An 18,015-nucleotide genomic window follows, 5' to 3' on the forward strand; every position below is an offset into this window, starting at 1 on the left:
AAAGTAATGTTGCAACTTAGAGTGGGTTATGGTGTCCTTCCCTGAAAAAAACTGTTGTTTAAAAAAAAACAAACAGAAAAACCCCAAACCCTCCCTCCTTCCCACCAAAAGTACTATACAAGAAATCTGCAAACAAAATATTAATGATGCCCGAATTTGGCCCAGAGTTGTTTTACCAGATTTCAAAGGCATGACAGGAACTCTCTTTGGAATAAGTAAGTATTTTCCTATAATTTACCAAAGGACAATTCTGGACCAAAAATATGGTATAATGGTAGGAAAGAAAGCACAAAAGAGAGAGAGGCACAGATTGAGAGAGAGAAGCAGGATGGACGTGGCAAGGCAGAAGATGGTGTGTGCAAAAAGAGACATGGGCCTATGTGTGTAAGACTACTGTTTAAATGGAAGAGGCTCTCTTATTTCTCACTGAAAACCATATGAAAAGAGAAAATGAGGAATGGGCCTGCTGCAAAATAACCAAGCGATTCAGCAAACTGTGGAATGAAACTCAGTGAGATAACGTAGTCCTAAAGAAAAAGGCAAAAAACCAAAAATACAAAACACAAACATCTGAAACAATCTACTAAAACAAACTAAGTAAAATATGTGATCCAAAGGACACAGATAAAAGCTACTAGAGAAGGAGGAAAAATGTTAGCAGACAAAGACAGTGCTAAAGAAGTAAAATGGAAGTCAAGAGAGAGTCTTCAACAAAGTGGAGGAACAGAAGGAGCCCAAACCCATAGCGCAAAGCAATGTTTGCGAATGGAAAACAGCTCCTTTGAGCAGTAATAGTTACTCTCGAGTTGTAGCCTCTATTCCTCCTCAGTTCATCTTTAAGCCCTTCCAACCTATAGTGGAGCTAGTGTATGGACAAAAACAAGAGATTTATAATGAACAGAGCAGCTGAGATTTGCAGATCAAATCTTCTAATATAAAAAACGTGCTGACAAAGTTTTGCTCTTACAGCATCCAAATGACAATGGTAACAAAAGACAGCTGGCTTCACACACAGCCTCTCACAGGTCAATTTTTTAATTCTGTGCACACAGAGGACTTTAAAGATACTTTTTGATTTCTTACACCCAGCCTATATTTTCCATATTATCACTCACCTGATGGGCAACATATGCAGTATGAGAAATAATTTGCTTCCCACAAATTTTAAAAGCAGCTGTGAAAGAGGAATCCACGCTAATAAAATAAAAGGCTTGATCAGCTAGGCTTGATCTTTTCCCAACCTATGCTCACAGCTGCAGAATACAAACCATGTTTTAACATAGCTGACATCAAAATTATTACATAATACTTCTCTTTGTTTAATATGAATTGCACATTGATACCCTAAATGTTATTTTTAAACAAAATTGCGGTATATGATTTTGAATAAAACCCACCAGTTTTCTAACACATGCAGTTTTAGCAGCAATGGAACTATGTATAAATGGGTCATGTGCTTTAAGTGCCTTTTATCATATTCATTGTTTGTCATATTAATGTTTTACTACTTTGTTATTTATGACGTTTATGAAAAATCTCTATTCTTTTCACAGCTACTGCTAAGTAAAGAATCCATATTACAATGCATATAGTACCACGACTGAGCGGGGCGAGTGATTAGTTCTTTAGTGATTAGATCTTCTCTTACTATAATTCTTCTCATTCACAGGTTGTTACAGAAATAACAACCTATGTCTGTCTCTCCTTTCACAGGGAAAGCATAGATTTATTGTTTGTCCATTCTACAGCCTCTTGGCTCACAATATACCTTGGCAGAAGATACAGCGGGCTACCAGCCAGTACCATTCCCCTGCGTAGTTCAGGCAGAATGTAACCAAACCCAAAGCATTCAATTCACATTATTCTGTTTTTTAAGCAAAGTGGATTTTATGTTCTTTAAGATACAATTTCATCACGCTGGAATGCAGAGTAAGCTTTTCTCCCATAAGCTGAAGCAGTAAATATAATGTGAAATAAAGTACTCAAAAATAAATTACGGGAATGGTAAAATAAAAAGTCCTGCTGCCAATTTCTAACTATCAATCGTGACTGGTCTGAAAAATGAAATACATGACTGTACTAAATTTGATTTATTTAAATCTATATGATATGTTTTGCTGCAAATAAAAATCAGTCCACAAAAAATTTTTTACAAGAAAAATAGAAAAAGACACAAAGAATAGTTCATGCTCCAAGAGAAAAATTAATGTGAAAAATAAAGACAAAAAAAAAATTGAAAATCCCTTTAACACTTCACAATGACTTTTAGGAATGGTTAGAGAAATTACTTACCTTTTCAAAGTCATAACAAGATTAGCACAGAGTATTAAGTCAGCTCTTCATTATGGGAGGTACAATTAAAAGCCACTGGTTATAATAAAACAAATTGCTACACAGAGATGAAGAGGTTCCAGCCCAATATGAAAAGCTAACTCTTACGGGAGTACGTTTCCACTCAATTTTACAACATGAAGAACAATTCAGAACAATGACATCAAAACATGAGTTATCACCAATGGAAAGAGCCCATTTCTCAGGAACGCAGAGCCTGTAGGAGGCTAACCCATAATCTTTGCCATTTATGGGAAAGCACATTGCTCCGCTTTTAGGAAGGCATGCAGAATGTGGAACCACCAGCAGAAACCCAAACATACATACAGACACAGAGGACTAAGGTACAGCAAAGGGAATGAGTTCGCCAAGCTGTAATGAAGGAAGCAGGGTATGCAAAGCACAGCAGCCGTTAACAATTTAAGAACTCTCTTCCTCTACCTGTCTCATAAACACTGGGCAGGACGGCTTATGAGGTATCGCACCCACTACAACTTACTGTGGGTGAGAAAGTGCATAACTCATATAATATCTCCTTGAAACTTCAGCAGTTTTATGAAGACAATTTATTCTGTGTGATGTGGGAAAGTGTGATGCTGCCGCCGCTTTTTTCTACTTATGATTTATTAGTAATTACGTGATCTGAGTTCTGAACAATACACTCTGTGCACAGGAATGGTTTCTGAAATACCTGCCTGGTTTAACTAGATTTCAAGTCACACGCAGTCGGATTTATAACTGTAGGGGCTTGCACGGTGTTTCTTGCCTAAACTACTTCCCCCCCCCCGAGTGCAACATACATTAATCAGTATCTGTAAAGAAATACATAAATTAAAACTAAACCATGAATAACAATGTCTCAAGCTGGTGTAATAATTGTGTAAAAACTGATTTGGCCTGTTATTCTAAGCAATATACATAAGGTTAAACTAGGAGCAAATTGAAAAAGGTAATGAAATGCATTGGTTGGTTTCATTAAAAAAAATGTAAATCTAATCTGAAGAACAGAGACTATTGCTTTGATTGAATTAATATGGAATGTAAAAATGAGATTGTTAAAGAAATTTCAAGGAAAAGTATATCTGGAATTGTGTACTTCACAAAACATTTAACAAACTATTTGAGGACTAAATAATCCTATTGCAAGATGCAATCTTCCTATTTCAGGAACGCACTCTTATTCAAACAGCACTTTTACGCTAAGCTAAATGTGCAAGGTTTGGCCATCGGGATTATGACTAAAGTCAGTTCAAAACTACAGAATAATTTTTTCTTGTACCAGGAACACCTCTGAAAGGGAAAGGAAAGTGAGTTCAAGGAATTCGACAGCAGCAGACATTACACATAAACACATTTTTAAAAAGGAGTAGCACTGTTGGTGGGATTCATCTCACCAAAATTTAAATTTGAATAATGTAGTAGTCTACACACAGAATTACTCATCTGGAGTCAGTGGGAAGAAATAAGCATAAAATCATTTGAAGTCAAAATAATTTTAGGAGCAGATTTTTACCACTTAATCAGTTCCTTTTACAGGAGCAGTATAAAAAAAAAAAAAAAAAAAAAAAAAAAAAGAGATATCACCCAATATTTGGAACAAAATGAAATGAAAAGGCAAAGGGCAGTTTTCTGGGATGCAAATAAGATGCCTTAAGTCATTGTTTCCCAGTGGAAATTGACGTTGTCCTGGAGATACAAAATCAATAAGTTTACCGCCAGAAGAGGGTTCAAACAAAATCTTACACATCAACTAAACTCGCTAACTGAACACCTCGCTGAATGAGAAAAGAGGAAGAACGATGATGTGCAGCAAAAAAGGAGATAAAATAGTAAATCACTGGTCAGAAAGCTAATGGGAAAGCAAACTTGCTACTACAAACTGGCAGCGTAGGCTTGATAGTTGAGAATAAAAAGAGGCAAAGAGAAAAGAAGTGGGTTTTATTTCATCACGGAATTTTAATGAAATGCTTACATTTGTATGAGGAAAAAAATTAGCTGGATTTTGTGTTCTTAAGAGTATGAGACAGCATACAGATATCCCATATGAGTAACACTGGAAAGATGGCAGGTTTCTGTGATATTTTAAGGGCAGTTCAGGGCTTATTCAAGATCATACTGGGATCGTTCAGAGGAGTATTAATTATAATACCCCAATATCGAGAAGACACACATCTTGTGTAAGCTAAAGCACTTATTAAATTAAGACATAAAAAATATTGCCAAATAATTTGTGCACAAGCTCCAACAGATATTTCTAACCTGTGCTAACAGAATCCAATTGGGATTTGTAAGACAAAAGAAATCTCTAGGAACACTGCACTTGGGAAAATCAAAAGTTCTACTACTTATATTATTAGCTGTGAACAAGATCCTTTGTTTGAATAAAAATCTTAATCAATCCCCAAATATCCTGGAAATATTCTCCAGCTTTAGGAGTAGATAGTGTAAACAAAGGCAGAGAGAATGAATTTTCTTTCCAAAGAGATTCCTGGATTCCTGTTGTCCTTGTCGTTTGCCACAGAAATGGGATTTATTTGCCTATTTTCATACAATCTCATACCCCAGTAATTTGACTGTTGGATCACCCTTATAAATATATGCTAGATGCCTGAGTTATATCCTATCTGACCAGCACTAAGACTTTTTAATCTTGTAGTCCATTCCAGCTCCACCAGCTTTGTAAGCTGCTGTCAATCAGATGGACTAAAAATACGTAAGTGATGTATAGAAATTCTTGTCCCCAAGTACATCTCTAACCCTTGATGTATACTAATAAGGCTGACTTTTTAAAATGTTTCATTTCTATTCTAAGTATTTTGCTTTTAAATGAAATTTCAACTATTTTCATATTTTTATTTCTTGACACCCCAACAGCCAATTTCAATGCAGCATTAAAACAACAAAATTTGCACATTACTGCCAAAAATGGAAACTATTTTTCTTGAATGGTGCAACCCTCAAAATCAGATTTTTTAAAATAAATTCTTCATTCAAATATAGTCAAGCAAAATTAGGACACTGAAGTGAAACACAACATTTAGGAAATATCAGATCAATGTTATGTGTGCAACTCTTATTTTTCCTTTGACATGGAAGTATCATGATTTCATCATAATTATTTTCAGCAGGGCTTCTGCATGAGACAAGATAAGGCTATTTCATTTTAATCTCCCCGTTGAAAAACTAGCTTCACATTTTACTTACTAAACATTATTCAAACTCTCCTGAATGACGAATTATTTAGTTCTTTATAGATTTCTCTGTTGTGTTCGGTTCTGCAACATAAAACGTCCTAATACACATGAAGGAATTTTATTTTTACAAAATCTTTGTGAAGCAAAGGGACGAGTTGACTATAGTCACTGATGTACACAGTATTCAGGCAAAATCTCAGACTTCTACACTTTCAAGTATAAAAATGAATACAGCTCTTTTGAGTTAAGATTCAAACTACGGAGCAACAACTAGAAGGAAAATAAAGCTTCAGTCCGTGAATCCATCTGAGCAGTAAATATCTGTATGGTGAACTTACAGTATGAAGAACTAGGTTTCTGCCTTTGAGTTGGGGCATTTGAGCTGTTATGTTACTGATACTGACACTGCTGTGTAGATTTAATTTGTTTTCCATGTGTTAAAACAGACACTGTCCACTAGAGATACATGCAAATTAGACCACACGTATAGCATTTTACATCGATTACTCCAAAAGCCATAAGAGCAGTGTAATAGAAGCTTTGCTCTACTTTAATTTATTACTATTTCAGACTCTAGACTAATTTTCCACAGATACTATTAGTGAAGCTGACTCTGAAGAGTTAGATTGCTTTGGGAGCTGAACCTAGCGAGCAATTGCACTGTGTGTTATTACTAGTGTAACAGAATAAAACTAATGTCTGGTTTCTCAAACAAACTGATTTAAGTAGGAAAACCCAAACAGACACTAAACATTGTACGCTGGTGAGCAGCTTGCTAATGGATTTAAAAAGAAAGCAGTGGTTGTCTAGAAATCTCATGGTTATATCTAATCAAGACAGTTTTGATGCCAGGCAGTCCAAGGTATGGTGCAGCACAAGTAAATGGAAAAAAACCTTTGCTTAAATGATGTAATTCCAGAGAAATGACAAGACTGATTTTGGAAAATGTAAATGTAGATTAAATACATGAGTCTAAACTATAATCAATCAAAAGGAAAATGACATTCATAGCTCTCTGATGTGATCTAATTTGTTTCGTAAAGGATTGCACATCTCTACCATAAGGCAGGGTGAAATGTCTCCCTGTTTTGTGGAAGAAGAAGAAAGGGAAAAATTCAGAGACGGGCATTTAAAATTGAAACAAAAAGACTTGTCTTGAAACAGAAAGCAAAGAACTTTAAAGTTCCAAATGGGGAAGGATAGAAATTACTCTGAATTACTTGATTTTTTAGAACACAGAAAGATATATAACATTATCTGGAAAATAGCTGCAATTTTATCATTCAATTTCTTAGTGCCTATGCTCCTAATAGACACTCCGAATTTTATTTATTCTCTCTCTAATAAATGCAGAGCTGGGAAGTATTTTACCATAATAAAAATCAAGAAAAAATGTATTACAATTTTGATAAGTTGAATAGATAAGATTTAACCCAAAAACTCTGTTATGAAATGAGATGCTATTCAAAATGCCAGTTTTTACCACTCTTCTGAATGATAAGTAGTTCTTCGTAAATCAACCTAGTGCTTGAGCTGAACTTATTAGTAGAGAAAAGAATAAGTGCAAAACATTAATATGAAGGGATAATTTTATTTGACAGAAGTCACAAGGTGAGTACCATACACAGAGAAATTGTAGGATTAAGTAAAATTTTTCTTCTATTTTGAATGTATGAACTAATAACGGATCTAATTTAAGATTTAGTAGTGGGTAAACAAATAAATGGTATGTAAACTACAAATATAGTAACATTTCTTAATGAATTTTTTAAAAATAATTTTATTGTGAATATCTAAGATGTCATTCATCAAAGATATTAATGTATACTGTGATCAGATTATTGCAATAATGCACTCTCCTTCCTGATGTAACTTGAAGTTTTGCCATACTTTCACTCAAGAGCTGTCATGCCTTTCTTGATCTGACATGTAGCTCTTATAGCAAGACCAGTTCTCTGTTCTGGTACGGCAGAGACAATGTTACAGAAGAGACCCTGCAGCTACTAATACCAGTAACAAGAATGAATATAAAGCAAAGCGATTTTCTACAAATAAGAAAACTAGATCACTGAGTTTTCATAAATGTTTGCATTTTAATGTGCACCGAGGGAACCACGTTTCTCTAAAAGATAGAATTTTAATGAATTCATTTTTCTTAAGCCTAGAGTAAGGCAGTACTACTAGCAAAGCAAAATCTGACAGAAAACATTTAATTCTTTAAATGGCAATTGCCAAATAGAAAGCTTTGACCTCTTGTTCATTTCTGAAAGAGAATTTTCTACAAATTCTAATTTTACTTAAAACCTCATTGTTCTATTAGCAACTGCAAAAAAACAACAAAGAAAACCAGTAGGTTGTACCAATATGGTTGGACAAAATCCAAACGATTAGTGGATGCTTACTGGCTCTGTTGTGTTCATTTATTTCTGAACTGTAGATATTACAGATACATAAAGACATTTATTTCTTTTAATCAAGATATTTTTCTGTTTTCAAGCTGAGAAACTTGTTAAGGACATACCTGGCAAGTTAGTTAAAGCCACGTCCATAAGCAATATGAAAACTCCAGCATTCCCTCTTATGGAAAGACACTATTTCAAATTTCAAAGACCATCTCTACAAAGCACATGGAGTTCATAAGGCAATGAAATAGGAAATCTCAATTCAATGTGGCTATTTTTCTTCAATGGATCCATATATTTATGTCAGATGTAAAGAACCAAATTCTCTATCTGCTGGACTTCTGCTTAAAAACAGAGAAGAGAATGGTGAGAAACTGCTTACATTTACTTCATTTTGTCTCTCTAACCAAGGCACAACCTTAATTGCAAAAACTGTAAAAAACAGCAATCGCTGTTTATGCCATGGGAGTGATCTTATGTTAAAGAAAATAAATGCACAGGTCCGCTCTTATTGGTCACGGTCTTCCATCTCCTGAAACACTTTTTCACTTGAATTATGTCACCCTGTGATTTTAAGGGTTGAATGAAACTCTGTATTATAAAAGAAATATCTCCAGATGATATATAGACTGAAAAGTTTACAAAAGAAAAAGTAAAGAAAAAGGAAATCCTGTTCCAGAAATAACTATCTGTGACTAATTTAGTTTGTGCTTTCCCTATTTATGGGATATATTCATATTACAGAAGTGGAAGTTAATTCAGGTAACAAAACATAAACTTTGTACCACTCTAATCAAGTTCGTGCCTAATGTTTTAAAAAATGTACAAGTCAAGGGCATAAATAGTCAGTACAAGACCAGCCCAATAATCTGACCAATAACAAAACCATATAATTCACTCATTATACCTGAAAGTCTAAAGACCACCTACGGTATTTCAAATCTATTTACATTTCTTAGAATCATGTCACACTTTTCTTGCTGTTATTCTAATGATCTTTCAAAACAGTGCTAGAGACAGACCTTTAATAATATGCAATTCAAGTTTCAGACATTGTATATCGATATTCACTTAGGATTTTCCTTTTTACTAAAATACTTCCAATTTCCATAATTATGAAAAACCATACTGACATTAAAGCGTTCTGGGGTGCCCAAGAATTTACTGAAGACCTTTTCATTATTTGATAATTGCGCAGTCAATCATCATGATTAAATTAATTTTTCTAAATTTTTTATCTGGCAAACTGCTTCTGGAAAGTTTTAAGTTACAGTATCAGAATAAACTCACTCAAAATTGCATTAATTGGCCCACTGGTTAGAAATCTAGGGAGAAATACTTCAGATAAAAGAGTAAGAAACCCAATTTAAAAAAAAGATGACAAAGTATAGGGGGTTGCCACATTCTTAAGCCAGCTGGCATACCTTCTTGGAGCCAGAAAATCCTTCTGGAAGTCCTGGATGCAGAATTTGCAGGTAGGTAGCAAATGTTGGGCTTACTGTGCACACATTAAGAATGCTCTTGAATCTGACTGTCAAAAGTAGTCAACAACAACTATCTACAACAAATATCAACAGTGAACTTAACAGCCTGTTCCTAAAATGGAATTCTAGATTCTATGCTGGTGGTAAATACCTGGAAGTTAGAGTAGCAGTTCCCAGTGTTTCAGCACTACCTTCTGTTAACACTAGCCTAAGTAGGAGAAACAGTCTCTTACCTGGCTTTGTTCTAAAGAACAAGATTCAGTTATTTACAAAATTTTGTAATGTATACTATATACAATACTTTAACCTAGAGCACTTAAAAATCTTCCTGCAGTCTCTGAATGGGCTTCTGCAGTCAACTACCTGCAACAGGAAACAGTATTTCCTCTTGTTCTCTGAATACTGCTGATACTTAATTCCCTGTACTGGTCCCTCTGCTCTGTATTATCAGGTCAGATAATACAACTCTTTGTTGTTTTATTAACAATGCTAATTATACAACCAAATCTCACCAATCTGTATGCAGCCAATACATATTCCAAAATGATTTTTACAGAAATAATGTAACTTGTGGAAGAGAAAACTAACATAGAACTTTGCTGATCTTTGATAACACAAGGCATCATGTTCTAACCACTCAATGAGGCTAAATAAAACATATGAAAAGCTACAGACCTCAGTGTCTCCCTCTTTGGAAAATTTTATTTACTTTTTTTAAAAGCAGGAGATAGCACTGCAGTAAACATTTTGCTGCCACTATACTTTCAACAAGCAGATCAACAGGTTTCCTTCATTACGCTTTTAGCCAAACACATAGCGCATGCAGAAGCCAGAGGAGAGGCAGATAAAAAGAGAGAGAGAGAGATTGATGCTGGTAATAAAACGTCTGAGATACAAATGAGGATAAAAAATGGGGCCATTGCATAATACTACCTAAGTGTAATTTTATAAATTAGGAGAATATGGACCTTCATTGGTCAATCCATTAGTTTTATGTTTTGTACAGTATTTTTAAGGCACAAGCTCAAGTCAGAGTGCTTCTAAAAATAACCATCTGATTTAATAACTTCTTCAGTGAAATACTGTTATTAAAAATAAATTACTATGTTTTGTGACAATTGGATAATAAGTAAATTATAGATATATTACACACATACTATACTGCATAACTGCTAAGTCAGCATAATACTGAATTAATATTTCTTCATTCCTAATTAATATTTCTACTTTTAGAAAAATCATTTTAGGAGTCCTGCTAACATTTACAAAAATTACAGGCATGAAGCTAACTGGTTCTCGTAAAGGGGGAAAAACTTTATTGCATATTGTGAAATTCAAAGAGAATATGAATTTATATTTTATTACTATACCATTTTAGAACATTCAAGCTTGACTTCTCTTGCCACAAGGGAATAAATTTTAAAGAAACTCACTTTGATTTCATTTAACTGCAAAGAACCAAAGGCAGCACCTCATTCTAGACAAGTGGAATTGTTAAGGTGCTGACTGGGCCTAAGTAGGTACATCCTACTACTACTCTATAACACTTGGAATTCAACAAACTATGAAAACCTTTCTGTAACTTAAGTAAGTAGAAGTTTTTAAAAACTTTCTGCCCATTCCTCTCACATAGGCATCAGTTCACCACATCCAGTTTCACCAGTGCAATTGGTGACAATAAAAACGAACAGGTGAAAAGAAGCTTTTCCTAATTACCGGACTCTTGAGATGAAAAATAGCCTCGACAAGGAAGTTTTCTATGAAAACAAACAAGCAGCAAATTCTATCTCACATTCTCCACAATGCAGAATACATAGATCCCAAGTTTCTCTTGGAAGATTTTTACTTCTTCAATCAAAGACCTTCCATGTAACAGCGGAAAAAAATCCTTGATAGTACACTCACTTTCCTTTTTGGCAATCTTAGCTCTAGGAGTGCCAATTAATCCAATTCCAGAGCTTTCATCAACAATTAAAATGTTAAAGAAATTTCTTATGATGAATCTACAATTTCTCTTTCTGAAAAACAGATTTCAGAAATTGTATCAGGTTATCTTTCTTGTATCTTTTTTGTACCTTTGTCAGAAGGCATATTCAGCTGGCTTCCCACAGCATTGATTCCATTTCTCTTGTCTCTGTGTTCCTGGTGTCTTCTGAAGATCCAAAGCTATTTGGTGATGATTTGGACATATAAAATTAAGAAGCTCTGAACTCGGTGCTTGAGAATCAGCTTGAGAAAAATATTTTTCTTGGAATAAGAACCACAGAAATAGGTGTAGACACAAGAAATAACCTTGAGATCCTATCAAAAGTGTCCTCTTTTCCCCCAGGATATAAGACATTATGCAATACAACATTACTCCTTTTATTCACCTTGATCAAAACTAATGGCAGGCTTTTGGACTTGATTTAACAATACCTCAGTTTGTGAGATTTTCTGTCATATCATTTAGAGACTAGGATGTTTTTTACTCATAGCAGCCTTTCTCATTTTCCAAACAATAGCAGATGACATTGAGCGTTGCTGGACATGCATCCTAACATTAAGCTGCATTCCTGAATGAAGAGTTTCTTACAAAGTTAAAAACCACATCACAAATGCTTTTTGGACCCCAGAGAATCTCCAATTCCTTGCCTCTTCAAATAGCTACAATTGCAACAGATCTTCAGTTTCAATTGAATTGTCCCTTTGGATCTATCATTGACTCAAGCGGTCTGTTCAAAAATACTCAGGGTGCTATCCTGCCACCAGAGGAGAACGTATCCATATTTTTTTTACACTTTCAGTTTCCAGTTTAAAAGAGGGCAGTCTAGGTCTTGCACTGTATGTTTCATAAGCATGAAATTCTTATCAGCTGGAAATTTTTTAACTGCATCACAAGATCCGGTTCCCCAGGCAGCCAGGTTATCCACATTTCAGATATGAAGATCTTCCCTTCAGATGGAGAATAAAGGACAAATTCCTTGTACAGTCTTGCAGTGCCACATTGATACTTCAGCTAGCAGATTCTGTACTACAAATTGCAAAGCCATCCTTTGTGGATAGTGTTCACTAAGTTTTCATGCACTTAACACTCCAATTTTGTTCGTCAACTGCAGTAGAATCTAACCATCCCAATACCACTAATGGGTACTACAGCCTGATAGCTTTGAAGAAGGCAAAATAGTTTTTGGAATCTGATCAAGCAGGGGACCCATCCATGTTGACCAGTCACCAGCCACAATACCTTGGTTTGTACTTGTTTTGAAGACAATGACCCCTCCAGAACGTGATAAGCATAAATAGCTGAAGTTGCGGGCAAAGCAAGAAGGATCCAGTTTCGCTGCAAGTGACTGACTGACTTCATCATCCGTAAGAGCATGCTCACCATTTTTGCTGATGTGAACTCTCACAGTTGGATTCTTTGGAAACAGTGTGTCATCAAGATGAAATGCCTGTTAATCCAGTGCTTTTTCTTGATTTCATAGAGATCATTCAGAACAATGACTGGTTGAGGGAGGATGGCATTTGTCTTATCTGCAAGCACTAAACCTAATATCTTGCTCCTATATTAGCTTACAAAAAAGTGTCTTTGTATGTGTATGAGTACAGTATTACTAATTTAATCCATATTGATTTTTTGTTGATAAGCATGATAATAAACAGTGGCACTTTCATATAATACAGTAACGAGGCACAACAAATTGCAGAATATATATCAGGTGCTTTTAAGAACACATACTTGATTATCTTTAAAATTACTTGTCTCCTCGTTGAGCCAGACAGCAACTGTTCATCTATGACAGAAAAACAGGTAAGCCTCTTTCTTCTTAAAAACTTTATTAGATCTTTTGCCTAATCATACACTGAAAATGGAAAAAACCCTTTCTATTACTAAGGATAAGGAAGTGCTAGGAATGATTGCTTGAGAAGCTGAAGCTTTTGAGAACAAATTAGGGACAAATCAGCAAGGTATTGCTTACACACAGATCTTCCTGATTAGGGACAAAGTGACTGAGTAGGTGAGCTCCTTATGTTTGCATTTTGTATGGTGCTCATTAATAGAATGTTCACATCCGGTCTAGAACTTGGCCCACAGTGTGAGATAGAGCAAACTCATTTTTCTAAGAGATCTTGTTAACTTTAAGAGATTCTTTTAAAATACAGAATAAATAACTGTATGTGCTCAAGATAGATTCAGTATTGCAGAAAACCTCAAGCCCATCTTTTTAAGTCATCCATTAATCAATTATAATAATATGCTGAAGCCTAATCGTTACATAGTGGGGCATTTGTCAGTATTTTATAAATTCTGTTTTTATCCCATGATGTAGTGAATTCTAGTTTATCTTAACATCTTTCTCCTTTTTTTTCCCCATCCCAATTACAACTGAACGTATTTTCTCAATTCTTGCTAAGATGGTACTATACCTTATTACAGAAGATTATCATGAAGCTGATAGGAAAGTATTTACAACAGTATATGCATTTTGGCAGATCAGAGCTTTGGGAATTAATGAACTTCAGATATCATAAAACAACTTGTATCTACACAGGTAATTAGTAATCATAATGTGATGGCCATCTTTACAGAGTCTTTCCAGTTTCACTGGCTGGAAATGGGTCAGACTAACCAATGAAGCACTTTGCAGCCTGGACAACTGTAAGTTTTTTGTAAGTAATTATTTTTATTTTATTGTAAGAGATAAATAAGGATGCTTTTATTCTATAATTTATGCTCATATGTTATGTAGCAGTTGCCTAACTACACTACACATCATGGTGGTCCCAGACTGGTACAGTGATTTTAAAACCATGCTGAACATGGCTGCAGATTGATCATGCAAAATCTGCCCCCCCCAGCTGATTTTGCCCCACTTGTGCACAGTGCAATGAAAAAAAAAAAAAAAAGTAAATAAAACCAAAAAAGTGTGATGGGCAAGCGGGTCGACTGTGTGAGAGAACACGTGCAAAGTATACCTCAGAAACACTATAGGTGGATGAGCACGAAGGGAGCCGAGCCTGGTTGTGCAGTGGGGAAAAGAAAACATTGTTAAAAAAGAAATGGTGGCACAGTAAGGGTCTCAGAAGGTTTTCTGTATAGGTGGTTCCAGCACTGAGGTAATAGCAGGGGGTTCATTATGTTTCCATGACCAGCTATTTCAGGAAATCCAAATTTATGCCTTTTAAGGTGGAAGCTTCTTAAAAGGAAAAAAAAAGAGTACTCTAATTATAAAATAATTAAAACTAGTGGTGAATCTATCACTCTATCAATCCTCCCTCCTCTAAATAACTGACAACAGTATCCTTAGGACAATAAGGAATTCTAGGATGAAGCTTTAGCAATCTCTTTCATTTACAACTATTAGTTTTATTTTAACTCTGCAAAGGGTACAATGTGAAAAGCCATTAGAGGCCCTATTCTTCCCTATATCACCTTCATGTTTTCAGATGCTCAGAACCAGCATTTTTGACAACGGAGGTTTTTCTTCAACCTCACTGCCCCAAAAACCAGAATAACCTGCCAAGGTAAATGACTAATGGCCAGATATAGGTCAGTAGAAATCTGCAGATTATGTCCCTAAGCAATGTAAAGTGCTGTGATTCTTGAGGGACACTGCTGTTGAAAGCTTTCAGCACAAGCACAAGTTAGTTGGTAACACTACAGTTTTACTTATTGCTTAAACCCTTTTTTACAAGATACCCATTTTTCTATACTATTAATCACTCGGACACAACTATTTATAGTTATTTATAGGATTTCTTTTCTTAACAAATCTGAAAATCCTTTCTTTGGTTGAAAACATTTCAACCAATTGTTTGAAACATTTCATGTTTCAATTATAAAGAGTAGTCTGAGTTCTGTCTTGCCCCTCCCCCCCTTAACTTTGTTAGATTAATAATGATCTGATGACAACTGGCTGTGAAGAAAGAGTAAAAGCAGCCTAATAAATGAAAATTTAAAAGACATGGTTCTTATAAATGCATTAAAAATCTCCTCTTGATTTTTTCTAGTGGTGGAGAAATGAATTCTCAGAAGCCCCAGCAAAACTTCCTTAGAATTCAACCAAATTAGTATCTGTACAGCAGTTTGGATACATTTGTGGTAAAGATGAACCCAGTAAGAATTTCAACATAAATTATTAGTGACCACTTGCTGACTTAGGTATTATGATGGACTGAGCAGAGAACATGGTATTCATAAAAAGTCTTTCATGAATATTCTTCAATCTCAAATGTGTATTTCATAATTCTTCATTGAAATATGAAATATCACTTCCAGGAAAATCTAACAGTCAGATTTCTCTGTGTTCATTTATGTCTCCATTATATACTTCTATAGTCCTGTTCTTTCTTCACGGAAAATTTTTTAATACTCTGAAAATATTTGTGTTCCTTTCTGGCATTGCTCTTCTAGATGACATTACTAAAGAAATCTGAATCACTTCACAACCTCTTAAGTGTTTGCGCACACTCAGCACTTTCTTCACCAGATTAAATGTTTTCTTATAGTGAGATGATTTGCAGAAGGATTAAGTCAAAAATAGAAAATTCCTTCAAATAGAAAGAGTAGAAAATGCAGTTTTAAGAAATCAAGTATTATTCTTAAATAGTCTATTTTGTTAAAAAAAAAAAAGGAAAAAGAAAAAAAGAAAAAAAAGAGAAACCCCCTTCTGAGAGCAAAATCTGTTTCTAGAAACATCACTTTGAAAGCTTTCTAAGAAAGATAAAGTGTGCTGTTGCTCTGAATAGGGGTTCTGCTATTCACCTAAGACTTTCGGATGAGTCTGTAATCAAGATTCTCATAAATAATACCAAACCATTGTTCCCATGGCTTGTCTTGCAACAGCGTGGAAAAAGAAGAACCATTAGCTTCAGTTTTGCAGGTGAGGACCCAAAGAATGCAGTAACAGCAAGAAATATCACAGCAGCAGCTTTTTAAGTATCAGCAACTAAATAAATAGAAACAACGAGGAGGAGGTTTGGAATTGTACTTCACAAAGTTTTGAAGAACGTGGCTCATCTTGTCTACTCCTCACACTAATTTACAAGGGGAATGGCAGACACATGTACTTCTTTAATCTTTTCTTATACAACTAGTGTAAGTAGAATGCTATTACTTTCCTTGTCAAATTATCCTGTGATCTAATTATCCATATTTTCATTAATATCTAAGCTTAACTTACCATTTAACTTCAGCCTTATTCCTATTAGTATGTAATCACTTTAAATAATATTGTATTTTCTTTTTCATAGTTCCAGTTGTACAGAAGCAAATGATAATATTCCCTTCAATAAGATACCTGTATATTTTATTTCTCCCTATGCTCACACACATACAATTTTCCTTAATCTCTTAATTTCACTCACTCCAAATTCTTTTTTTTGTTATTCATACCTGCATAGACTCTCAATTTACCTACGTCATTTTCTCATAATGATGAAATTGAAGGTATGCTCAAGTGTTCCAGTCTCAAGATTATTAATGTTCTTGAAGAAATGACTATACTTATACCGCACTTCTGTACATAGTGATTGCTCTTCGTTTTATTTTCAATAGGATCATGCAATGAGACTGTTTAATCTGCTGCACGCTTACAATTTCCTCATCATTTCTATGTCATTGCTTTCTTGCTAACTAGTCTCCATTTTTGAGCATCTGCCCGATTTCAGCATTTTGTAAGTGTATTGCCTCTGCTTTATTAAGTGTAAATACTTTTCCAAGCTCCTTTGATGATTCTGCAATCTATCACCTATTCTGCTTACAATTTGTTATATGAACTCCAGTGATCGTTTCTTCCAGTTGGAGAGAGGGGGCAGGTATGTGCTACCTGACAACCCCTATATACCTATATTACGTTAGGAGAAGCTAATGTGCTAACATTTGAGCTCTTGGGCTCTTTTCCCCCATGAACATTAATGTTAAGGGCCCATATTGTCAGTCACAGAAATTCCCCACTGTGAGAAAAATTTTAGAAGAGCTATGCCCATTTACACCAACTGCGAATCTCATTCAAAGGCTGCAAGAGCAATTTGTTGTTAGTCTCAGGGCCTCACTGGCTTGACTCAGATCTTTAATAATGGAATATCAAGACCAGGAATAAAAGTCCCGCAAATGTAATCCTTCATCATGATCAAAGGTGGCAGGTACTTAAAGTAAGACAGAACACTGCATGCAGGAGGCTGTAGACTCTGAGAGATCCAGCTCTGTATGAGAAATTATAATCCCACTTTCATTAAACATCATCTATTTGGCATCATTTGGCCTCTGCCATGAATTCTGAGAACATTTTTCTTGAACAAACCCAGAACCTTGGATTTGGAACTATGCTGGTCAAAAGCCACACAAAAATTGTTTTGCATATTACTTGCGAAATCTATACTTAGATTTTATTTTTTTTTTTCTGATGGGCTTTCCTTAGCACTTTTCTGCAGGATTTAAACTTGCATTTAAAATTCTTAGCCTGCACAATTACAAAACAAATGTATCTTCAGAACACAGATTGAAGCAGTATTATTCCGTTGAATCTCAACTGAATTCCACGCTTTCAGGAAGGTATCCATTTTAGCAGGTATTACGAGTTCTAAAATATAAACCAGTCAGCTGTTTCACTGTTGCTCATC

The 18,015-nt window shown here is 35.0% G+C and overlaps 1 protein-coding gene across 8 annotated transcripts in view; it reads right to left on the reverse strand.

Annotated features, from left to right (window-relative positions):
* Window positions 1-18,015, reverse strand: part of GPHN (gephyrin) — a 287,559-nt gene that overhangs the window by 52,190 nt on the left and 217,354 nt on the right. For 2 of the 8 annotated variants that reach the window (XM_074149776.1, XM_074149774.1), the window contains one exon: window positions 800-862. The exons of the other annotated variants lie outside the window; for them this stretch is intronic. In XM_074149776.1, coding sequence (XP_074005877.1) covers window positions 800-862 — 63 coding nt within the window. The remainder of the gene's footprint in view (window positions 1-799; window positions 863-18,015) is intronic. 8 annotated transcript variants of the gene reach the window in all.

Source organism: Numenius arquata, chromosome 6 (genome assembly GCF_964106895.1).
Source record: "Numenius arquata chromosome 6, bNumArq3.hap1.1, whole genome shotgun sequence".
Taxonomy (NCBI): domain Eukaryota; kingdom Metazoa; phylum Chordata; class Aves; order Charadriiformes; family Scolopacidae; genus Numenius; species Numenius arquata.